Source organism: Hyalella azteca, unplaced genomic scaffold (assembly GCF_000764305.2).
Source record: "Hyalella azteca isolate HAZT.00-mixed unplaced genomic scaffold, Hazt_2.0.2 contig17970, whole genome shotgun sequence".
Classification (NCBI taxonomy): Eukaryota; Metazoa; Arthropoda; class Malacostraca; order Amphipoda; family Hyalellidae; genus Hyalella; species Hyalella azteca.
Window position 1 is genome coordinate 289,698 of NW_025947730.1, and position 25,058 is coordinate 314,755.

The following is a 25,058-nucleotide window of genomic DNA, read 5'->3' on the forward strand; positions in this document are numbered from 1 at the left end:
CAGTCTTCAGCCAACTATTTAGAAAAAAGTAAGGTTTCCGGTACGTTGGATGGATTACGATGCAGCGAAGCTTGTCCGGAAATCAGTTGCGATGAGTTCCTGCAAAAAATGTAAACAACGTTTTTTTGATTGCGTAGTTTCGGTCACATTAGAGCGGTCAGACTGCTTTATTACTTGTTCAGTTGACACTTGCTGTACAATCGGACTGTTATTTGGGGTAACACGTGCATGCAACCTTGTAATAAATTCGTGGCTTGTAAACAGTTCATCATTACTCAGTGTAAATGGCTAGTCATTAAAAATTACCCGGCGACGCATCTTTAAAATGGCCGGTGACGCTTTGGGCTAAAAAATCCATATATTGGCGACGCTGCATCCACCCTCTGCATAGTGGCGATCTAAGTGGCCGATGCCTAATGATCGACACAAGCGCACACGATTTACAATCGTTTTAGCCGATGCCCAATGATCAATACTGATGCGCGCTCTTTGCGATCAAAGTGAAAGATGCCTAATGATCGACACAAGCGCGCGCGATTTACAATCAGTTTAGCCGATGCCCAATGATCAACACTGACGCGTGCTCTTTGCAATCAAAGTGGCCGATGCCTAATGATCGACAGTCGATGCGCACCTGTTAACGTAGCAACAGATACAATGCGTACCTGTTAACGTAACAACAGATTCGACACAAGCGCACGCGATTTACGGTCGGTTTAGCTGATGCCCAATGATCAACACTTTTGAGCGCTCTCTGCGATCAAAGTGGCCGATGCTTAATGATCGACACAAGCAAATAACACAAAATATGGTAACACTAACAAATATGGTATTAACAACACAACAAATTGCAACACAAAATATCACTGCACAACAGCACTGCACTCATCACAACATATCACTATACAACACATTATAACACACCCTAACATGACATTACATTATAACATAACATATTATAAAAAACAATATCATAGCACAACATATTACAACACAACATAATGTAACAACATTACATAATTCAATGCACTGTAACACAACATAACATAAATAACATAGCATGACACATTGTAGTGACATGACACAATACATTATAACATAACTAATCATGATATAACACTATACATCGTAACATAACATAGAACAACAAAACAAATTATACCGCAACATATCCTAATAAAACCCATTATAAGACATCATAACTCAACCCAGCACATTATAGCACATCATAATATAGCATCAAAAATTATAACACAATCAAACATGATACAACACATTCTAACACAACATAACATAACACATGATACTATATCAGATCACATTATAACACAACCTAATATAATAGAATACATCATAACATAAAAAATTAAAACACAACACAACACAGGACAACAGAACATAATATAATACAATATATTATGTTGCATTATAATGTGATGTGTTATGTTATGTTGTTATACTGTGCTATGTTATGATGTGTTATGTTGTTATACTGTGCAATGTTATGTGTTATGTTATACTGTGCTATGTTATGATGTGTTATGTTAGGTTGTTATACTGTGCAATGTTATAATGTGTTATGTTGATACTGTGCTATGTTATGATGTGTTATGTTATGTTGTTATACTGTGCAATGTTATAATTTGTTATGTTGTTATACTGTGCTAGTTTATGATGTATGTTATGTTGTTATACTGTGCAATGTTATGTGTTATGTTGTTATACTGTACTATGCTATGATGTGTTATGTTATGTTGTTATACTGTGCTAGGTGATGATGTGTTATGTTGTTATAATATGGTGTGTTGTTATACTGTGCTATGTTATGATGTGTTATGTTGTTATACTGTGCTAGGTGATGATGTGTTATGTTGTTATAATATGGTGTGTTGTTATACTGTGCTATGTTATGATGTGTTATGTTATGTTGTTATACTGTGCAATCTGCAATGTTATGTGTTATGTTGTTATAATATGGTGTGTTGTTATACTGTGCTATGTTATGATGTGTTATGTTATAATGTGCCATGTTGTTAATAATATAATAAAGTTTGTAATAGAATGCACTAGATTGTAATAGAACGCACTAGATCGTAATATAACGCACTAGATCGCATTAGAAGGCACTAGATCATAATAGAACACACTAGATCGTAATAGAACGCACTGGATCGTATTAGAAGGCCCTAAATTGCCTTAAAACGCATTAGTATGCACTAAAATGCTCAAAACCAGATGAGGACGTACGTCGGGACAAGCCAGATCACCCAGATGCAGACGTACGTTGAGACAAACCAGATGCGGACGTACGCCGGGCGTGTGCGCCAATAACGTTATTTTAGCTCTTTGTACGCCACGTTGTACGCCAGTAGAATGGCTTGTAGCCTCGTTTACGCCAGATTAATCCGCGGAAAACGGCACCATCCTGGGTATGGGAGGACACAACTGTGGCTTAGGGTAAACGTGGTATATTCTGAAATCGTGGGTGATTACTACACAGTTCAACTTTTTTCCTTTATATTAAGCTTTTTCTTAGTTCCAGGCATTCGTTGATGGTTGAAATGGTGATGACATACTGTTGCACGCCATACTAGGCCTATTGCCAAAACACTAGGTCTGTGCCGTCAGGCGGGAAAATGTTGAGATACAAAGAGAGACAGTGCGCATCACCCAGTGAGAACATCGAAAAATGTGTCAAAGTTGATAGTTGACCTTGCTCTACCAAATAGTGATAAACTGTTTGTGTAGAAAGAATATTATGGATTGTGACTTTTAAATAAGTCCGTGAATATATTAGGAATCCTTTAAGTATAAATACTTGTATTTGCCGATTTCAAGTGGTAAAAAAATTATTAGATGATTAAGTTAAGAGACAGTTTTAGACACATAAAACTAATTCTGACACCACTGTGCAGAGAGTGGATGAATATTGAAAGATCTTTGGTGACGCTTCAGTAGCAAAATTTACGCTTCAGATTGTTCAGAAGATCTTGCCAACACATTCAGATTGAAATTCTTGCATTTAATATATTTGTTAGTCTTCGGCCAACTATTTAAAAAAAGTAAGGTTTCCAGTATGTTGGATGGATCAGGATGCAGTGAAGCTTGTTCGGAAATCAGTTGCAATGAGTTCCTGCCAAAAAAATGTAAACATTAAGTTTACGATTACGTAGTTGCAGTCACATTAAAGCGTTCAAACTGCATTATCACATGTTCAGTTGATACTTGCTATACAATCAGACTGTTTTTAGGGTAAAATCAGTTATTTGGGGTAACACGTGCATGCAACCTGGCAGGTAATTTTAAGATGCATTGCTGGGTAATTTTTAATGAAAAGCCATTTTTACTGAGTAATGAAAAACTATTTACAAGCCACAAACTTATTTACAAGGTGGCTTAGGGCTTAAAAACCCATATATTGGCAATGCTGCATCCACCCTCTGCACCCTGGTTCTGACACAGCTTGGAATTAGACACACACAGCTCCGTTCAAAGCTGTGTGCAAGAATTAAAATTTTTTAATTGAGCTCATTCCGAGCTGTGTCATATTCCAATACAGCTCACACAGGGCGTTGGAATTACGAATTAGTAAGAGTTTGAAGCGCTGTCAGAATTAGTCTCACAATATGCCAAATTTAGTCACACACAGCGTCAAAATTTAGGGATTTTGTAGATTTGAATTCTAAAGGCTTTTAAATAAATATGGCAACAGTTTGTGATGTTTCATCATTGCTGGCGTGAAGTGAGTGACGTAAAGCAATCAGAACTGGAATGGTGCTTACAGTTATCTTTTTATAGCCATTCATTTCTTGGTATGTCCTTAATGTGTCGGAATATGGTGTGTTTACCCTACTCATGCATTTTTAACCAATTAGGTTCATTGGGAAATTTATATGCAAAGTACTATGATGTTTGTGTACATGAAATTCATGCACTTCAACATACTTTGCACATCTGAAAGCTTGCATGCAATATATTACGATGCCTGTATGCATGATTCTCATGCACTATAACACTACATAGTACATACATCTGATAGCTTGCATGTAATATATTACAATGCCTTAATTCGTGATACACGTGCGCTTCAACACTACATACACCTGAAAGCTTGCTTTCAATATATTACGATGCCCGTATTCATGATACTCATGCACTTTAACAATACAAACACCTGAAAGCCTGCATGCACTATATTACAATGCCTGTATTCATGATCCTCATTCATTTTAACAATACGTACATCTGAACGCTTGCATGCAATATATTATGATGCCTGTATTCATAATACTCATGCACTTTAACAATATGTTCACCTGAAAGCTTGTATGGAATGTATTATGATGCCTGTATTCATGATACTCATGCACTTTAACAATACATACATCTGAAAGATTGTAAGCAATGAAATGCAAGCTCGATGAAACTTCATAAGACCTAACAGTGATGTTTAGCTTGTAAAAATTTTTCCATTTTACCTTCATTTCTGAGTTACACGGAAATTTGAGTCAAAATTTGCAGCGACTGAGAAATTGGTATCAAACTACTGAACAGATTAAAACAAAACTTTGAATATACCGTCAAACGGGGTAAAAAGGGACAGGTGGGGTAAATCGGGACACGCGTCCCACATTTCGTAGAAATGTTGTAGCAGCTAAACTAATCAAAATATTGCAAAACTAAAAATATTGGTGTAAACTTCAACATTTTTACTATCTATTATGTATAAAGCTAGTCAAGAAATCAAAAATTTACTATCTCTAAAAAATAACTGAAAAAAAGTGTGAAAAGTGCGATTTTGGAAAAGTACCTCTGCTAAGGTCTGGAGCAAAAAAAATATATTTGCCGTATTAAAAAAGTTTACTTGCATAAAAGTTGCACCCAGGTGTCAGCTTGAAAATGTAATTGACAGAATTTGCCTATCTCATTGCAAAAAAATGGCAGCCATTTCGCACGGCGGGGCTACTCGGGACACCCTGGACACCCCCCCCCCCCCCCCTCGGGTAATAAGGGTCACCCTTAAAAATGCATTTAAAGTAGAACCTCAGTTAGCAAAGTTTCCAGTTAACAAAAAAATAGATTAACCACAAAGAATTTTTATTACATTTACCTTGCTCAGCAAAAAAAAATTCACTTGTCGAAAAATTAAGGCATCATTGTTTGTCACAAAATTGTACATAGAATGATATATATAGAATTGTGCACCGGGCATCATAGAATGAAAAGTAATTGACCTAAACTATGATTTATTTCTCCAAAACATATGATGGTTTTCACTAAAACATTATTTTCTGTTTCCGGTATGTTTTTCGTGACCTTTTTTGATACAGTGAAATCACTAGACTTGATTAAAATTGTTTGAAATTACAAACCATCCTGTAAGCTAGTAAAAATCACAGAAAAGGTAATTTATTTTACATCTACATCATCTACAATGAAAGAGGACGACTTCAAAGTACTGTTAGTAATGGATGAGTACACTCTGCATGCTTTGAACGTTTTAAAATTAACTTTTATTGCAAGTGTCCCGGATTAACCCGTTCCCAGGGGTAAATCGGGACGGTTTTATTTTGAATCTGGCACCTTACAAATAGCATATGGAGTTTTTTTGAAGATGCCATTGGATAGCCCTCACAAAGAGCTATAAAATTAGCCTAAACTTGTTTCTGAAATGTTTCATGGTAAGAAGTTATTAACAAAAAATGCTCAAAATCGTCCCTTTTTACCCTGTTTGACAGTACATTCCTAACCTTCCAACAGTGATGTTTAGCTCATGACAATTTTTTGGATTTTACCATCATTTTTCAAGTTTTTCCCATTTTATCTTCATTCGTAAGGTACACATCAATTTGGGCCAAAATATGCAGTGAACAAGAAATTTCTTCTCATCTACGGTACTGAATAGATTTTAATGAGACTTTGAATACACATTCCTAACCTCCCAGCTTGTGAAAATTTTTTTGATTATGCTTTTGTTCGCGAGTTATACGGAGAAATAACACCGGCAATTTTTAGGCCAATTTTTAAATTTGCATTGACAATGAGCCATTTACGTTTAGCCGTATAACTCTGATACGAAGGAAAAATTGAAAAAATTGTCATGAGCTAAACATCACCGTTGGGAGGTTAGGATTTTATATTCAAAGTTTTGTCCAAATCAGTTCAGTAGTTCAGAATTAATTTCTTGGTCAGAGCAAATTTCGGCCGCCAATTGCTTTATAACTCACGAATGAAGGTGAAATGGAAAATTTTTTTACAAGCTTAACATTACCATTAGGTCCTGATGAATAGTTGGATATTGGTTTGGATATTAAAAGTTTTGTTAAAATCTGTACAGTACGGTACCTAGTTAGAAAAATATAACTCAGCACTCACTGCAGCAAGTGACAGAGAGCGCATTTTCTTGTCAACAAAAACGTAATGTCACGGACAGACAGATGGATATGACAAGCACAATAGGGAATTTTTTCATAAATGAAAAAATGTGCTAAAAATGTTTTGTTCACTGCAAATTTTGGCACATATTGCCATATTACTCACGAATGAAGGTGAAATTAAAAAAATTTCCACATGCTAAACATCACCCCTATGTCTCAATGGATAGGTATGTGTACCAGACTACCAGTACCAAGTTTCATCAAGTTAGAGTTATTACTTTGTAGATAATTTGTAGATATGGTCTTTACGCATCGAATGATATGTGTCTCGATATTGTAGCTTGAAAATCCTAGGCCCGCGGAGATTTCTACAGTCTCCCCTTTTTTGTCCATTTTCTAAGAATTTCATGTTTTCTTTCATTTTTTGAAAAATTCACAGGAACAAAAAAGTCTTAAAATTTTGTTTTACATACATGTATTAAATTTCTAAGTGATCCGTCTGTAAATAAAAAAGTTTTTTTTACCACTTCCCTTAACCACTAGTGTTTTCATTGTTAAGTTGTTGAACTACTGAAGAAACCTATCGATTAACGACTGCATAAATCCTATCGACTGGCATGCAGTTGTTCAACAACCAGATGACCTTGAGATAAATTTTACAATGACTCATGTGCCACACTATGAGACCTGGAATCTTGCTAATGAAAACTATTTTTATTTATTTCTAACAGGCAATTTTTAAAAATTGATGCTGAAACTATGTTATTTCTCTGTTATTTTTTATCTAAGAAATTAAGTAAGTCTGGCTTAAGAGCCAGAAAATCACATGTATTTGACATTTTGCCTGCAAGCATGCTATGTTAGAATTTTCCTACTAATGAATCAAATATTGTATCTACAAAGTGACCAATTTTTTATGAAATTTTGATCTCATAGCCCAAGGGTCCAGTTTTATCAATAAGGTTTCATTGAAGACCAGAGAATTTGTTTTATTCGCAATTTTCTTATTAGTTTTTTCAATATATCGAACAATATTTTTAGTTTGAACTGGCAAATCGAAAATCAGGTTACCGATGGACATTTTTATTTCGTTAATGACGTTTAGAATGTTTCTATCATTCATTATCAAGTTAAAAGGCGCATTGAGTGATGAAATTAGCATCGACATAAGTACAAAATCAAGTAAATAGGATACTACTCAAAAATCAAAATTGTTAGGAATAATTACAAAATCACAAAATAATTTAGAATCAAAGCACTGAAAATTACTCCGAAAACAGTCTCAAGGTTCTGACAAATCCAGCAGTTTGAAGGTTGATGGCTGGGGTCCTATTCTTAATGATGAGGGCCTCAGCTATCATGAGTTGGTTGGCGTCAGGGCATCTCATGACAATGCTGGTGCATTCTTCCAGCACCGTACAAGTGATGGTCTCGTTGTGGGCTTCCATCAGGTGGTTCTTTGGTCCACCAGACTGGAGGTGGCACGTGAGACGTCGGCTTAATGTCGTAGTTGTGAGCCCGATGTAGTCCATATTGGGGAGAAGTCTACAACCTTCTCTATTGCAAGAAAATTTATAGACTACATTGGTCTCTTGGAAAACTCCCGTTTTTTTTGCAGGGGTTATTGTTCATTACAAGATTCTGTATTTTCTTGTTTTTGTAATAAATCGGCAGTTTAATTTTATTATTAGTTACGTTCACGATGTTGTTGTGAACAATAGAATGAAGGATCCGTTCATCTGCTTTATAACCGCTGGTCATTTGGTTCTCATAGTAGATGGTTGTGATGTTTGCGTCAGTCTCTGGTTCATGGTTGCGTCTGTTTTGGTTCGATCGAAGCTTTGAAATTTCCTTGTCAATTGTTCTATTTGCAAATCCATTATTGACTAAGGTTCTTTTGCAATTTTTCAGCTCTGTATTCAAATCATTTTCAGAGGAGCAGGTTTTGAGTGCTCGTTGGATGAGAGCACTTATTGCGCTTCTTTTGTAGTGCTCTGGGCATTTGCTGGCGGATTTAAGGACTCTCCCGGCATCTGTGGGTTTCTGGTATACTTTGGTTACGAATGAATTATTCTTAGCTTGGACGACTATATCTAAGAAGGGCAAAGTACGATTTTGGCCGAGCTTGTATGTAAACTCCAAGACAGAATTCATCTCAAAGGCCAGTCGCAGATTCCTCAGCTGTTTTTCATCTCGAACCACAACGAAGATATCATCGACATACCTGCAGTATAATTCAGGCTTGATCTGTTCATCTGAAAGCACTCGATTTTCGATTTCGCACATATAGTATTCAGCAAAAGTAGGACCAAGGGGACTGCCCATGGCTACGCCGTTGGTCCTACGTAGCGTAGCCATGGGCAGTCCCCTTGGTCCTACTTTTGAGACGCTAATTTCATCACTCAATGCGCCTTTTAACTTGATAATGAATGATAGAAACATTCGAAATGTCGTTAACGAAATAAAAATGTCCATCGGTAACCTGATTTTCGATTTGCCAGTTCAAACTAAAAATATTGTTTGATATATTGAAAAAACTAATAAGAAAATTGCGAATAAAACAAATTCTCTGGTCTTCAATGAAACCTGCTTGAAAGAAGAAATTCTGCCAACCTATACTAATTTTATCAATAATTAGATGAGAGATAATTCATCAAGCAAGAAACTCATGGCTTGAAAAATTATGTGAAAGCTCTAGTTACTGCTTGAATGGTAGTCTGGTAGGCATGTTCCACACCAGCAAGCACAGTCATTTTTGTCTTGTTCAGAGCTGTCCATTGCCCAATTTCTCTGAATTGAGTGGTTAAATCCCTATATAAATTTTTTATGAAAAAAATAAAAGTAAAAACATTATTTTCACTGCAGATATGTAAAAATTTAAGGAAAAATATGTCTCTTTCTTTATTTTCTCAAATTAGGCACAAGCAATAGAAAAAGGTGAAATTATCCTAGACCACAGGCATTTTTATCTCAAATCACAGCTGGTTTTGGCCTGATTTTCTAGTTTGGCCAGTATGCAGACCTCAGATCCAATCTGGAAAAGCAGGCAGAAACCACTCGTGAATGAAACCAAAACATACCTACAACTTGGGTGCAAACAATTTGAATCTTTTTTCTCCCTATGGCCATTACATCACCTACTTTCTCTTTTGAAAATTGAGAATAATGACAAATTTTTATCACAATTCACAAAGTTTAACCTACTTAAAATATCATTGCTACCTTTAGTTTTGTTGGAAAATTCTACCAATTATTTGAGATTGGCTACAGATCATACTAATAACCATTTTAACTTTCCAGTTGAATTCTGACCTACTTCTACTTGGGCCTGTGTGGAAGACTTCTACTTCCTAATCTACAAGTTAGAAGCAAAGTCTTCATACTGTAGCTGTAAGTTTTTTATTTCATGTTTTATTGTGACCATAGGAAAGTTTTATCTTTTTTAGCACAATTTTATCCTTTTATTTTGTATGTAAAATTTGTCTAAAAATAAATTGACATATTAAATATTACCTAGTGATCATTCACAAGATTTAATTTAATTTTGATATATTTGTTCTGGAAGGTAGGGAACTTTTTCTTCTGCATACTTTGCAGTTATTACAATTTATTTTATGAAAAATCTACTATAATCTGGGTTCTTGTTATGCAAGTATTTCTTTAAGAAATTGGTTAGTATAGACAGCATGAGAACTAACCATTTTTGTGTTATTTTTAAACTGAAGAACCTTAAAAATAATGAAGGGAGAATAGGCATTTTAATCTGCGATCAATTATTTTGTTATTAATTTACTTATTACTGTGTAGTCAGAAATAGAGGTTCAATATCAATTCTATTTATCAAATTGTGGTTTGGTTGGTCAGTTTCATTGCTCAATTTTTTTGTAGTTTAGATGCACTCTTCAGATTTGATAATCTCTGCTACAATTTCTCCTTTTGTCTTGTAATTTTTCAGGTCAAATAATGGAAGATTCAGATATGCCTCCTCTGGCAGCCCAGGCTGAGTTTGCAAATACTTCCAGCACTTTCTGTAATGGATCCGGTCTAGTAAATAATTCACAGCTTTCAAATGGCTGCCAACACTTGGGTCAAGATGATGACTCAGAGGACAACGAAGAAGACTTTGATTTCCCTGTATCTCAAGGGGAAGATGGAAAGAAGACAGTTGAAGAATTTATTGGAAGACAAGATTGTCAATGTCTGGGTTGCCCAAAAGTTTTAGAGAATCCTGAGTCTGTGATAACTCACATGTTGGCTGAGCATCAATTTGATTTGATTAAACTTTGTTTGTCGCAAAAAGTTGATCAAATATCTTATGTTAAAGTAATTAATTTTTTAAGGAAGCACTCCAATGCATTAGATAAAATTCAGAGTGACACATTTCAAGTAGCTAAGCTTGATGACTCTTACATGATGCCTCATGTGAGAGATGATGCCTTCCTGAGATTTGGTGAGTTTATGTCAGCAATGAAATTTTTATTGTCCATGTCATCCATAGACTGTACGTACTTGATTGAAATGGCATTGGACCCTTGTATCCTAATATAATACATTCTTCATATCATTATATTTCTACCAATCAAGGAGTTTACTTGCATTTAAACTCACTGAAGGAAGCATTACACATTGTACATTTTGAGTTTTTCTAATTATTGAAAAAAATGTCTATAAATCCATGTGTTGGTTTATCAGTTGTCATAACTGATTTACATCTTTTGCATGCAAAACTTGTTTCACTAGCATCCTCAATCCTTGCAGATATGGAAGGTCATCTTGAATACCTGCACTCTGAAGGCATTGCTTCAAACATCTGCAACAGCTATCAGGTTAATGGAGAAGATTCTGAAACCCATGCCGAGGTTGAGGCTGAACGAGAAGAACTCAGAGTTATCGTGCGAAAACAGCGTGAAATGCTCAAAAGGTTTGCCAGTGACATGCTGGATAAATCTGAATACAAGGTATCTCATCCAGCTTTGTGTTTATTATCATAGTTTTAGCTTAGCTTGTTAGTTATTGAGAATGGTGGTTCATAGTTTCCTATTTTATCCCTTCTATCTGGTAAATATGATATGACTGAATAGATCTGTGTTATAGAATTGAGATGTCATAAATGCCTGACAATATACCGTACCTACAAAAATTTAGTTGATAATGCTAAAATCTTGTTTACAAAATTCATTGTGCAATTTTTTGGAGATTTTGTTCAAGGTGCCTCAATGTTGATATAATGTATCAGCCAGCAAACGGAAAATGTGATGTAACCTCATTTTTATTTATTTTCTCTACAGAAAGAAGAAATGGTTGGGATGCGCACCATTGAAGATGATGCTGGATATTTTGACTCTTACTCAAACTATGAAATCCACCACGAGATGCTCAGTGTTAGTCTATTAAGCTGAGTTAATATGTTGATTAGTGAATGTCCCTTATCAGTTTGCACGTTTTTCAATTTACACTCAGGTTTCAAATGTAGAATTATAGCATTTTTAGGTTTAATTATAGCATTTTTAGGTTTAATGTTTTGTTGTAAATTATCAGTTTGCTCTTGTGTATGTATCCCTTAAGCTTTAATTATTCCTTGATGATTTAATTATTTCTTGATTAATCCTTATATCCTATTCCTTCGATGACATCAAACAATAATTTATTCCCTTAGGTACTTTGGAGGTTAAAATTTGTAATTTGTTGAAATTGTATTGTTGTTGTCAATTTTTTTTTTTTTTTTGGTGCAGTGTTTGAATGTAAATTCTGAAGCTTTAGCATGAAATTTAACATCGTTCATTCCATGCAAATTGGATTCTTTTCTTAAAATATCTTCCAAATGATTCAAAATTCCTTCTTGTCATGCATTACTCACAGTAAACCCTTTTCTTGACAGGACACGGTGCGCACAACAGCTTACCGTGAGGCGATCTTGAGTAATGCATCAGTGATAGAAGGGAAGCGAGTGTTGGATCTGGGCTGCGGGACTGGAATCCTCTCCATGTTCTGCGCGCAAGCTAAGGCTGCTGCAGTGCAGGCCATAGACATGGCATCTGTGGCATTTGACGCAATGGAAATTATCAGGTAACATACAATTGCATTTGTACACCATTATTTTTATAGCTGTGAATGGAATGACTCTCTGGCATCTGTTTCTTAACAATTCTGAAATTATTTATGCATAAATGATGATGAAGTTTTGTATGCCTCCATATTATATAGTGTGACCCTGCTCATGGATAGGTAGTTCTCTTTATTGATGTCCTTGTAGTGATTAAAAAATCACTACAATTAAAAGGCATTAAAAATTAATTGTTCAAATATCTTTAATGAAATAATTCTTTATTTCATCCATGCTTTTATCTTGTAATATTCTGATTATATAAAACACCAGGAAAGTATTTCCAAAAACTCTAAAAAATTAGATTCAACAGTTTTATTGAAGTAATCTATAAATTTTACGTAAAATTTTGATGCAAATAACTTTTCTTACCAATCCTGTGCAACCCACTACCATTGCCTTCTAGCCGGCTGCGAGGAGAAATTCTAAATTAGCTTAAATATATGTGAGCACTGAAAATGCTTGGGCTTTTCCAATTCATTCTCCGTTGACCATGTACCTTCCCCTCTTGAATGCAACATTATAAACCAAAAATTATACTCCTAATCTATTCCATTCAAAGGGGGAAACGTAGATGAACCATGATCATGATAATGAATGTCGGTAAATTTCTTTTGCTGACAACGTATTTTCTCCTCTTGTTGAATAGAACCAACAAGCTTGATGGAGTCGTCCAGGTGACACGAGGACGTCTCGAAGATCAAGACTATCCCAAGAAGTTTGACATCATCGTCTCCGAGTGGATGGGCTACTTCTTGCTCTTTGAAGGCATGCTCGACTCAGTCATCTATGCCAGGGACAGGTTCCTAGCACCTGGCGGCCTCATGATGCCCAACCGATGCACACTTCACATCATTGCCATTGATGACAAAGGTTCATTTATTTTCATATGCGAACTGCAACAGCCCGTGCTTGAAACTAGTATTCTGGGGCCATACTTTTAAAACTAGCTAAGTGAACGTAAGTACTTACGCTCTATTTTCTTGTCTATGATTGGTGGATTTGGCTTGAAAGGCCGTCAATGACTGGCGGATGAACTTACGATCCCTTAACTTTTTTTGAAAGTATAGGCCCAGGCAGCCATGAAGCGGGTGCTTTTGTCGGCTTTAGTGGTACATATTTCATGCTGCTCGTTTTCGAACTTTTGGTTTCAAGTTAGCCTTGGGTACACATTTTCACTATTTACTCGACCATTTCTGATCAAAGTGTTTGCGTATTTGCTAGCCCACCAAATCTGGTATGAATGTTGAGATATTTATCTCGAAATGATATATATACGGTATATTTTTAGAATTATCTCCGATTGTTATGTGTGATTTATTTTAAATATCTCATAATTTCGTTGCAGCGTTGGTGTGTTCTATGGTTTCACATATAAACTTGATTTCACGATATAACGTAGCTACACAAAAATATGGAAGCTTAGATTGAATTTGGTCGGTATGAAAACTTTTTAACTGTACCTTTACCGAAATAACTAAAATTTTAATTTTAGTTATCTCTATATTTCTTTAGTCCTAACCTATTCTAAGCTAATTTTGTTCCTCTTCTTCTTTTTATGTGTGTGAACTCTTAACTATTATCATGTTTCTTGTTGCGTTGGGTATTTTATCCTATTTTATATTTGACAATTTTCTTTGGGTATCTCACGTAGGTTAAATTTGCTTTTTATGGCATCTGTTGCAGAGATGTACGCTCAGTACAGCCAGTTCTGGAATAACGTGTATGGTTTTGACATGAGCTGCATAGCCAGGAAGTGGCTCCAGGCTGCTAGCACCATCACTGTCAGAGAGACTACGATTGCCACTTCCACAGGTTTGCCACGTTGCCTATTTTCGAATGCTGACTCACTTTCCATATTTTAGAGATATTTGACGTATTTAAAGTTATTCCTCATTTTATCAACTAAATGATTATTTATTAGCATTCGTATATCAGGTTTACCATAACTTACCTTAAATTTTCACTCGTAAATATCTTTCTATGAATATTGTCAGGATCGTGAGTGCTGTACAGGTATTGAAATAATTCACACAAATTGTGATTAGACAATTTTTTTATATGATCATAATGATGACCTCTTTTCTGAGCAGCTCAAATAGCCGAGTTTGACCTGAACAAATGCACCATCGCCGACACGCAGTTTGTCTCCGACTTCTCGCTCGTCGCCTCGAGAACCACTAGTCTGACCGCCTTCGCGGGTGGGTGCTGTTATTAATGGCTATATATTCTTTTGATTTGCCTTTTTTTATGGAAATAGGTTGCATTAGGTCATTTTATATGATTCTTAATAATATCTGATAATAACCAGACAAAGCTGTACACTGAAGAGCTTGGGAATATTTTCTCAAAATTTTATGTAGTACAAAATTAACATCTCAAGGGAAATCAAGATATTCAAGTTCTAGCTTGTACTGACTAAAAATACATACGCTAATGCAGAATTGTTTCTAGAAAACTTATTTATGTTTAATGTGCTTTGTTTAGAATATTTATCATGTGTCGCAGGCTACTTCAACACCCACTTTGATTTGCCGCACTCCGTGTCCTTCAGCACCAGCCCCACTGTGAAGACCACGCACTGGAAGCAAACAGTCTTCCTTTTGCCAGAGCCTCTGCCCATCAACGAAGGTTTTACTCGCGCAAAACTAGATTTTCAATTCACTAACTTTACAAAGCAATGCATTGATGGTTCCCATATTTCATGTTTTCCTCTTTCAAGTGAATACGCAATTGTTCAATATTTTCTTCGTCTCTGCGGATGATGTTTTCTCATTGTTTGTGGCTGTTGGCATAGTTTTCTCATCGATTACTGTTTACTGTGTGTACTTTTCTTAATGACTGCAGTTGCTTTTAGAATAAAGTTTTTTTATTAATATCAGTTTTCTGTGTTGTATACTTATTGATTGCGGTTATATGTATAGTTTTCTTATTGATTGCAGTTGCTTCTTCTTAATTGCAGTTGCCTGTGTAGTTTACTTATTGATTACGGTTGTATGTATAGTTTTCTTATTGATTGTTGTGTATGTACAGGTGATGAGATGAAGCTTTCAATCTCTGTGAAGCGACACCCTCACGACGTGCGAGCTCTGGAGGTGAACTTCAAGCTGCCCGACAAGACGCTTCACTACACAGTGGACTAGTGCGCAGCACTGTACTGCACTGTGCTGCGTGCTGAGGCGCGCTAGTGCTGCTGCAGTGCAGGCATTCCGTATCGTAGTGTCATGGCTGACCCTTAATCATATTTATTGTTGAGTCAATTTCACCGTTGCATTATAAGTATTGTTTCACCATTGTTTTGTGTCAATTTAGCGCGTTTTCGGTAGGTCTCCTGAAACGAATCGTGAGACAAGGAATAGCTAGAGCATTCCCATGTGCGTACATAGATTCATGTCTAGTTTAAAATTCATTCAAATAGCTCCCCATTCGAAATAGTTTGCAACTTTTTTCGCTACTGTTTTACTCTTATTATATGCTAGAGGCCCCTGAGAATGCGATAATTCTATATTATTTAAAACAATTCCGACTTGAAACTTGCCCCTAGTGTACTCATTTTCTACCTCCCTCTAGTGTTTCGTTCACTTGTGATTTTATTAATTATTTATGTTTTTTGGTGTTTATACGTACATTGACATTACTTTTAACTCTCTCTGTCCCTGAGAGTAGCTATTTATTTCAGCGGTGCCTGCCAACGTGATAGCTTATTGTTTCTGTATCGTGAAAGGTGCCTCCATTCCGTATGAAGGCGGTAATTTTTATGGATCCATGAAACGCCTAAGCAAATAATGTCCAGATAACATCTTTAGGACATTTGACTTAGACTACAAGCTATCAATTGATCATCTGCATGACTTTTTATGAGAAGCTGTTGATTTTGTTTTGTGAAAAACATTTTCGAAAATTTCTGCCAAATTAATCTCGATGTTAATTACAAACGACCAGAACTATAAGATTCCTATATTTCGCAAATTATTTCTGAACTGATGGATCGAGCGTGAATACCCAAATCGAGTTGAAACTGAACGCTTGAGTTCAGTTTTTGTGTTGATGAAAACAAGCTTTTTATGTATATTTTTTTTAATTGGAAACCCAACGGGAATAAAAGAAAGATAAATTCATTGTTCTTTCATAAGGAAGTGTGATCCTCGTACACCCGAGCCTGTTGTGGATGTGTCAGTTTATCTCAGCTGTCAACTGCATGCTTATTATTCTGCAATGCAACCAGGGAAGTTTGCGCTTTCTCCGTGTCTAGCTGCTACAGCTGGTCCTGAAGATTGGCTGTGCTCTTCAAACCCAGTTTTTATCTGCGATCTCAAATTTAAATTCAGCTTAATACCATTTATTTCACTCAATAAGTACTTGTCCTATCATTTATTTCCTTTAAGCCAAATTGGTTTTAGTTAATTTCTTTTATTTGGCTCAGTCATTGTCTCTAGTTTTATCTCCTCAGATAGCAAATGATATCGCATTAAATGGTCGTAGATTTCAAGATAGGGCCTAATTTTGTGCCTTCCAAGCCAGCCGAGTTCTTTCTCGCAAATTTTACCAACGCTGAAAATTGTTTTTATCGTCAACAGTGACTGATACATCAACTTTGCATCTCATGAACGTTTACCAAAAGTTGATACGTACCTATGTTCAACAGTCAAATCAAAACATGGTTCCTCATGTTTACGCTGCAAATGTTGAATATTGTCTTTAAATTTTTCAGCTACCTACTTTATTGCTTTCATGCAGTTCTAATGTGTGATAATGATCTGTGGTAGTCAAGTTAATGCAGAAATTTTTTAGTTAGTCTTATAGGAATGTGTTCAATCCGTCCACTCATTTCTATGTGTCTTTGCTCGGTATTGGATGTGCCAAACATTGTAATTAGACTAAGACATTGCTTTGGTGTTCTCTCTTGTATTGCCGTACTTTCATATTTCAATTTAAGATGACAAAGACTAGAACGCTTTCATTTCTACAAAATTTGATCGGAGCGGAACAAAGTTTGACGATTCCTAGATCGGCGTCGTGACGTGTGTCCTGTGGAACCCTGTATCTCACCGACGAAAATATCAATCAGACGGAATGATCAGCCAAATGATCATTCCAATTACTCAAATGATACGCCATAATTATCTTGGTGGGCCATTTTTGATTACCATTTATGGTGTTTTTTTTTTTATAATAAAGCGAAGCTGAAAATCGTTCATTCACAAGTATATGAATGCTGTGTAACTATCACCATGATCTTGTCTGTCTCTCATAGCGAGTTCTGAAAGTTTTCTCTGTGTCAAGTCGTTCATGCGTTTTATCTGACGCTTGAAAAGTACTGTTCTGGATTAAGTCGCCTAGATGCAATTTTTACTGCCAAAATAACAATCATAGATTGCAGATATTATTGTGGGTATTAACAAGTAATTATCTCTTTCCTCTGATAATGCTCCTAGAGGAGAGTTTTTTTGTGACAGCAATACTTGGCTGAGGATGTCGTTTGGCTAACGCGTTAATTCAAACACTCCAGACGTCCGGGCGTCTGTCGGTGCTGTCATGTTCGCGTCTATGGATGCAACTCTAGCTTAGTTCCACGTTTGTGTGGCAATGGCTCCTTTGATCAGCACTGTCGAGAAATAGTCAGATTATAGCTGTAGCTTATCAAGGCAGTGTAGTTTAGGAATCTTTACTCTGGCTTTTTACATAATACCTTTTTGAGAATACTACAATAATAATATTAAACTTCACTTCAATCTTGTAGTCTTCGTCTAGATTCTGAGCTTATTAACTTTTATACTAGATCCACTAGACTTCTAGCTTATAGTCCAAAACAGTGCACGCTAAAACATTGTTCCTGTAACTGATTTTCGGGACTTTCATGTGATATGCGAACACTTGAGTGGCTATAAGAAATTTTTATTTCTTCTTACTGGATAAAAATGTTGAAATAACCCGAGATGATATGGCTACGAATTGCAACTGTTGCCATACGCCACCCACCTGTTTCCTCTACTGAAACGGCATTGTAATTTCTCTCAATGAACCTTGAGCTCGCATGTTGTTCTAACGACAAAGACGGATCCATCCTTTGAAGTGAGAGGTGCGTGGTGCAGAGTTCCTGCGAAACAGCGGGATGAAGCTGCCACATTCAACAAGTATTGGCAACTACAGTGCCATTCCGCTCTGAGGCGTTAAACTGGCGATGATGCTTGTTCGTAAATCAACCTTTGTTCACTGGTCATCACACACGGTATCATTTAATTACTCGTCGCCTGAACTAATATGCGTTAATTCGTCTTCTCGTGTACATGAGACCGTCGACAGTTGAAGTTGGTGGCTGGTGCCCCTAGGTGTGGTTGGTCCCCTGTACTCAGGCCTGGTCTAATGTGGTCCTCTCATTGGTACTCTCTTCATTCTGGCGTGGTCTCGTCCGCGGTGTGGTCTCGTCCGCGGTGTGGTCTCGTCCGCGGTGTGATCTCGTCCGCGGTGTGGTCTCCTCCTTGGCGAGGTCTCCTCCCTGGCGAGGTCTCTCTGGCGATGTCTCCTCTCTGGCGAGGTCCCCTCCTTGGCGAGATCTCCTCCTTGGCGAGGTCTCCTCCTTGGCGAGGTCTCCTCTCTGGCGAGGTCTCCTCCTTGGCGAGGTCTCCTCTCTGGCGAGGTCTCCTCCTTGGCGAGATCTCCTCCTTGGCGAGGTCTCCTCCTTGGCGAGATCTCCTCCTTGGCGAGGTCTCCTCTCTGGCGAGGTCTCCTCCTTGGCGAGGTCTCCTCTCTGGCGAGGTCTCCTCCTTGGCGAGGTCTCCTCTCTGGCGAGGTCTCCTCCTTGGCGAGATCTCCTCCTTGGCGAGGTCTCCTCCTTGGCGAGATCTCCTCCTTGGCGAGGTCTCCTCCTTGTCGAGGTCTCCTCCTTGGCGAGGTCTCCTCCTTGGCGTGGTCTCCTCTCTGGCGTGATCTCCACCCAGGCACGATCTCCATAATCCAAGAGTTATATTTCCATCCATATATTTATTATCAGAACTTACGCTTTGCCCAAATGTTAGATGTGTCATCTCAATGCCAGTTTCGAATGTTTTGAGCCATTTCTCTCCACCCTTCGGACCAAACTTGTCTTAGCCTTTGCCTCCTCTAAACGTCCTCTTTGATCTGTATGTCTTATCTTTATAATGTCAGCCATTTTCGGCGCTTAGAAAGAAAGTAGTCGAGTTAGAAGAGCGTCTTGCGTTGGCTTAGCAATACCATTGTTATTGACTCACTAGATAGCGTGCGAGCCTGCTTTAGCGGACTTGGTAGTGTGATTAATAGATGGCGATCGATAGCCTTATAAATGGCGTGCTTCGTAATTGAGCAGACATTATTAAGCAAAATTCTTCAGTCGGTGTCCGTGAAAATTATGGATGATGCAGTAAAGAAGCTGAGGTCGATTATTATAACTTAATTATTCCTAAAGCGACCAAAGTGATCAAAATTTCTAACATTATTGAACGCGTTTGAAATCGTGAATTGTATGTAATTCTGTGAATTGTATGTAATTCGCCACACTGTGTGCATACGTTGTGAAAATGTTAAGTTTTGAAGATTAGTAATTGCTCTAATTAAGAGTAAAATGCGTGAATAACCGATTCTTTTTCACAAAAAATTGTCTCGTCGGGAGAAAGTCTTGATGAATAAGTAGGTGCGAGTTGAGTCGAGGCACTTCTGCCTTTAGTCTAGGACTTGAAGCCTATATTAGAGCTTATCTTTGCTAGCAGTTGCATTACTCGTGACAATCAACCGAGCTGTAGTGGCAATCTATACATTTAGACCTGTTGTTTGTAGGACGGCAGAGCACGGATGTTGCGTCGGAGGTTCTTCACTTGAGCGTTCTTGTACGCTAGTTTCAGCGTCGTTTGTTCTATGCCTCGTGACCTTCGTCTAATATTAGACGAGTTTAGCGTGATATTAGTTATGTGTATTAATGCTATAGTGATTCGTTTCTTTCAAATTCCTTATTTTCGTCTATGCTAGCTGCTACTGATCGTGATTTAAACGATAAATTCTTAGTCGATATTCTCTCTCTGCACACTCGAATTTTGTTTCAATTTCTGTGTATGTCGTGCCTAATATGGTGGTGTTTAAATGATAATTCCAGTGTTTGACTCTTCTACCTACTTCAGCTTGCTTTAGACGTCTTTTTACATAGGAAGAGAGTATCAGGGTAACTTTGAGTGTCTTCATCTGACCAACAATCATCATGTTCTGTACCGTAATTCAAAAATATGAAGCCCACTAAAACAGATCGGCACTGATCTGGTATCTTTGAAGATGCTACTTCTTTCATATATGCTCCATGCGTTGCACACGCCGAGTGTGAGTAAAATTTTTAATTTTGAATTTTTCCATTCAAAATTTGATGTGTTTTGTTGTTTGGTGTATTTTCCGCGTATCTGTAACTGAATTTGCTCATCATAATTCTGAAACATGTCAATCTATGCGTGGGCTCATCACACTCAATAATTTGTGAATGTAAGCTTGTCTCAAGTTCCTCTAATCCAAACTCTTCTTGTTGTAACTCTCAATCTCGTTCTCGTTAAAATTCCTGTTCATATTGCAGACAGTCGTAAAACATTTACAAATTAAATACACGAAATTACGAAATAAATACATATTAATTTTCCGATAAAAGATGCTGGTTATGTATGAAGCATAGAAATTCATTTGTTTTTATTGTCATCGATTTTTCTTTGAATGAGACGGTAGCGTCCGGCGCTTTCAGACACGAATTGGCTTCTGTGAAGATGCTATGCAAGATTATTATTACTTAGTAGGAGAATTTTTGCCAAAAATGTATCCGAAAATCAACTTTCCGGCACCTAAAAATGTATTTTTGCCAAAAATGTATCCAAAATCAACTTTCCAACTGAAATTATTTATCTCCTCAAAGAGATGTAAAGGTTGTGGTTGATCATAACGCCAAAGCTGGTGTTGAAAAAAACGATCATTACACATGGACGCAAGGAGGAAAAGTGCAGACAGCTGAAACATGGCCACCCGCTCTCGTAAGCCAGCGAAGAGGAATGAAGGAAACGCTGCAGAGAAGACTACGTGTGCCGTCCACTGCCGTGACCGTGCCAGCTGAGAAGACTGCGTTAACCGTCCACTGCCGTGACCGTGCCAGCTGAGAAGACTGCGTTGGCCGTCCACTGCCGTGACCGTGCCAGCTGAGAAGACTGCGTTGGCCGTCCACTGCCGTGACCGTGCCAGCTGAGAAGACTGCGTTGGCCGTCCACTGCCGTGACCGGGCCAGCTGAGAAGACTGCGTTGGCCGTCCACTGCCGTGACCGGGCCAGCTGAGAAGACTGCGTTGGCCGTCCACTGCCGTGACCGTGCCAGCTGAGAAGACTGCGTTGGCCGTCCACTGCCGTGACNGGACAGTCACGCAGTAAGTTGGACAGTTACGCAGTAAGATGGACAGTCACGCAGTGAGATGGACAGTCACGCAGTGAGATGGACAGTCACGCAGTAAGATGGACAGTCACGCAGTAAGATGGTCAGTCACGCAGTAAGATGGTCAGTCACGCAGTGAGATGGACAGTCACGCAGTGAGATGGACAGTCACGCAGTAAGATGGTCAGTCACGCAGTAAGATGGTCAGTCACGCAGTGAGATGGACAGTCACGCAGTAAGATGGACAGTCACGCAGTAAGATGGTCAGTCACGCAGTAAGATGGTCAGTCACGCAGTGAGATGGACAGTCACGCAGTGAGATGGACAGTCACGCAGTAAGATGGTCAGTCACGCAGTAAGATGGTCAGTCACGCAGTAAGATGGACAGTTACGCAGTAAGATGGACAGTCACGCAGTGAGATGGTCAGTCGACGCACGAAGGGAGTTGAATATCAGCGGTTGACATCACGCCCGGCGAGGTCCGATGACTTCATCCCTGGCAAAGACACCCCATCATCGTTGCGTAATAAGCAGAAATATCGACTTGATTTGTGGTCTTCTCCCCAGCGCCAGGACTAGAGGAGGCACAGAGGAACAGCCGCCGAAACCTTGCTAGGCAGCCTCAAATTCTTACTTTGTTTCTGGTTAGTTTGGTTGATTACAAAAGCTTAAAAGTTCAATTTGAGAGTTCACCTTTCCATAAAAAGCCGTGAGAATGAAGGAAACAAGGGTCTGTAATTGCGTTATTAATCACATGAACCGTATAACGAACACGAGCAATACAGGCATATAAATAAGCCGATTGGTGGCACACATTACACGCCGTGTTGCGCATACAATCCATACACTGGCATGTATAAGCAGTTGCCAACACACAATAACTTTATCTTTTCCGAAAAACGCGTCATTGCGGCTTCAGTTGCACGTGCAAATTTACAGCACATGAATTACACATTATTATTTCGTGGGATGCATTTAATTATTAGTTATTCTCAGTTTTCGATTTTCCAACACTCCACAGCACCGAATGCTCTGAAGATGAAATAATACTGGCACTTCGCTTACCTTAAAATTTAGCTTCCACTATTTAAATAAACTATAAACGTACTGTATATTCTATTAAGTCATGCATTTATATATGTCGCGCCGAAATCGCGGAATCGGCAGCCAATTTGCCAAATCTATAGAATCAGCATTTCGTTGCTGATTCAGAAAATCGGACATTAGAGAACACATATCGACAGTTATAGGTTAGAAAAAGTTAGGTTAAGTTCCTTCATATTTGAATGTAAAAAAACTGGGCTGATTGACCTAACCCTCAGATTCCTATAGTATTGAAATGCTGATTCTACAGATTCGGCCAATTGGCTGCCGATTCCATAGCATCGGCAATTCCGCGATTTCGGCACAACATATACACAACCTTAACACGAAGTATTGCTTTAGATCTCGGTAAACGACTATTTTTCCAATGACAAAAATTTTGATGATTAAAATTAAAATCCGTGTGATCAGGGGGATGGTGGCGCCGAGATCAAAGTGTTGTCGCCAAAGCTTAGCGACCGAAGTAGGCCGGCGTACGTGGAGCTCTCAGGCACTTTCTAGTTTAAACTTTTTGCGCTGTGCAGCGGACGCACTTGATCACTGCTGCTGGCGATGAGATCGACCTCATTTTCTGAAGTGGATCCTCGAAAATTTTGCACTCTCAACTCGGGATGATGTGACCTCTTTATGCCCTATTCATTATCACTGTACGTTGAAAGTTTAGTTAACTCTCACTGACAAATTATTTTTATATCAATCTGAGAGCTAGGACATCACAATCGCTAGAGAGACATATATAAAAATAAAAACCAATGACGAATCACAAATATTTACTACCTGTAAGGTTCATATAATTATCTGCAGTGATCACTAGCATGGTACACATAACATGACAGGAATACATGGCCACTTGGTTCCATTTGTGAAGTTTCCAAGGTCTGCGTCTTCGACCACGCCGCATGGTGCGACGCCTTCGTCGTCTGCCAACCCCAGCCGTTGACAAGCAGGCTTCCTTCAATAACGCGGCCCCTGGAGGCAGCAAAACGTACTATAACGCATGATTTTTGATGTGAGTTGTAAAACAGAGATGGACAATGTCGGATTGTGCTCAAAAAGATATCCAGTCGTCCTTTGAAGGTAAATTTCCCTTTCCTCCCGCTCGGTTGGCAAAGCATTTGAAGATCCTCGACCTATTCACTGCAATTTATCCCCACAATTAGTCTGAAATCCGCGGCCACAGATCTATAGATAGATGGGGGTATCCTGCGCAGCGCACCATCTTCTTAATGTTATAGGTCGAAATCTGAAGGTCTCATAAAGTTGAGGGTCCGTCTATTTATCATGTTCCACGTGTATAGGATGATACACCTCTCCAAGTCCTAGTCTTTTTCAGTATCCCAGCTCTGGCATCTCTTGATACATGACGCAAAGGATCGCTGGACAGCCTGTACAATTACCACACATAACCCTCCGTGAACGGCAACGGTAGCTGGTAGCCTGCAGTAGGTACTCCAGAAGGAGTAGCACGTACACTTTTTAGCGTATTTTCTCATTTATGAAAAAAAGGCGCTATTGTGCTCGCCATGTCCGTCCGTCTGTCTGTCTGTCCGTCCGTGACTTCACGATTTCGTCGACGAGAAAATGCGCTTTCTGTCACTCACTTCAGCGAGTACTGAGTTATATTTTTTATATAGTACATGTAGTTAGGTTGAAGTTTTGAACACTTGTGGTGACAGAGGTACCCTATAGCCTAATCTCTGTCAAGGAACTCTTGGCGGTGTAACCGTTCAATTATCATGAAATACGGTCAAATCACCTTCTGTTTCTGTGTCCTAACTTCTGCCCTTCAGTGGTCTCTCGCAGTTTTAGCTAGTCTGCAATCCTCTTCAGTAGGTACTCCTGTATCATCCGTAAATGATGTCAATGCGTATCCCAACTCAATTCTATCTCGGCAATTTGGGTGAGAAAGAGAATCGATCAAATCACTAAACTCTGACGCATTCCCTTGATTTCAAGTCTTCAACCATGCTCTGGTTGTGCTCTGCGAGTTAAAGTTGTGGGTTCACAGTCCACACTAACAAGCTTCTCCCGATCCAGTTAGACCTTCTCCGTGATCAACTTGGTCAAAGCTTTCA

The 25,058-nt window shown here is 38.3% G+C and overlaps 2 protein-coding genes across 2 annotated transcripts; one reads left to right on the forward strand and one right to left on the reverse strand.

Annotated features, from left to right (window-relative positions):
• The first annotated feature begins 9,634 nt into the window (after positions 1 to 9,634).
• Positions 9,635 to 16,842, forward strand: LOC108667311 (protein arginine N-methyltransferase 1). The gene is made up of 10 exons (XM_018154331.2): positions 9,635 to 9,767; positions 10,333 to 10,827; positions 11,136 to 11,335; positions 11,666 to 11,758; positions 12,256 to 12,443; positions 13,130 to 13,353; positions 14,167 to 14,295; positions 14,574 to 14,681; positions 14,989 to 15,111; positions 15,514 to 16,842. The coding sequence occupies exons 2-10, from the start codon at positions 10,341 to 10,343 to the stop codon at positions 15,621 to 15,623; spliced, it is 1,662 nt and encodes a 553-aa protein (XP_018009820.1). The 5' UTR covers positions 9,635 to 9,767; positions 10,333 to 10,340; the 3' UTR covers positions 15,624 to 16,842.
• A 1,998-nt stretch (positions 16,843 to 18,840) lies between these two features.
• LOC108667292 (serine/arginine-rich splicing factor SR45-like) lies at positions 18,841 to 19,431 on the reverse strand. Its single transcript, XM_018154300.1, has one exon. The coding sequence runs from the start codon at positions 19,429 to 19,431 to the stop codon at positions 18,841 to 18,843; it is 591 nt and encodes a 196-aa protein (XP_018009789.1).
• Between the last annotated feature and the right edge of the window lie 5,627 nt (positions 19,432 to 25,058).

Coding starts and splice junctions, on each gene's coding strand:
- LOC108667292 (XM_018154300.1), bottom strand. CDS start 19,431: ATGGAGATCGTGCCTGGGTGGAGATCACGCCAGAGAGGAGACCACGCC.
- LOC108667311 (XM_018154331.2), top strand. CDS start 10,341: ATGGAAGATTCAGATATGCCTCCTCTGGCAGCCCAGGCTGAGTTTGCA. Junction 14,296..14,573: donor TACGATTGCCACTTCCACAG/GTTTGCCACGTT, acceptor TTTTCTGAGCAG/CTCAAATAGCCGAGTTTGAC. Junction 15,112..15,513: donor GCCTCTGCCCATCAACGAAG/GTTTTACTCGCG, acceptor GTGTATGTACAG/GTGATGAGATGAAGCTTTCA.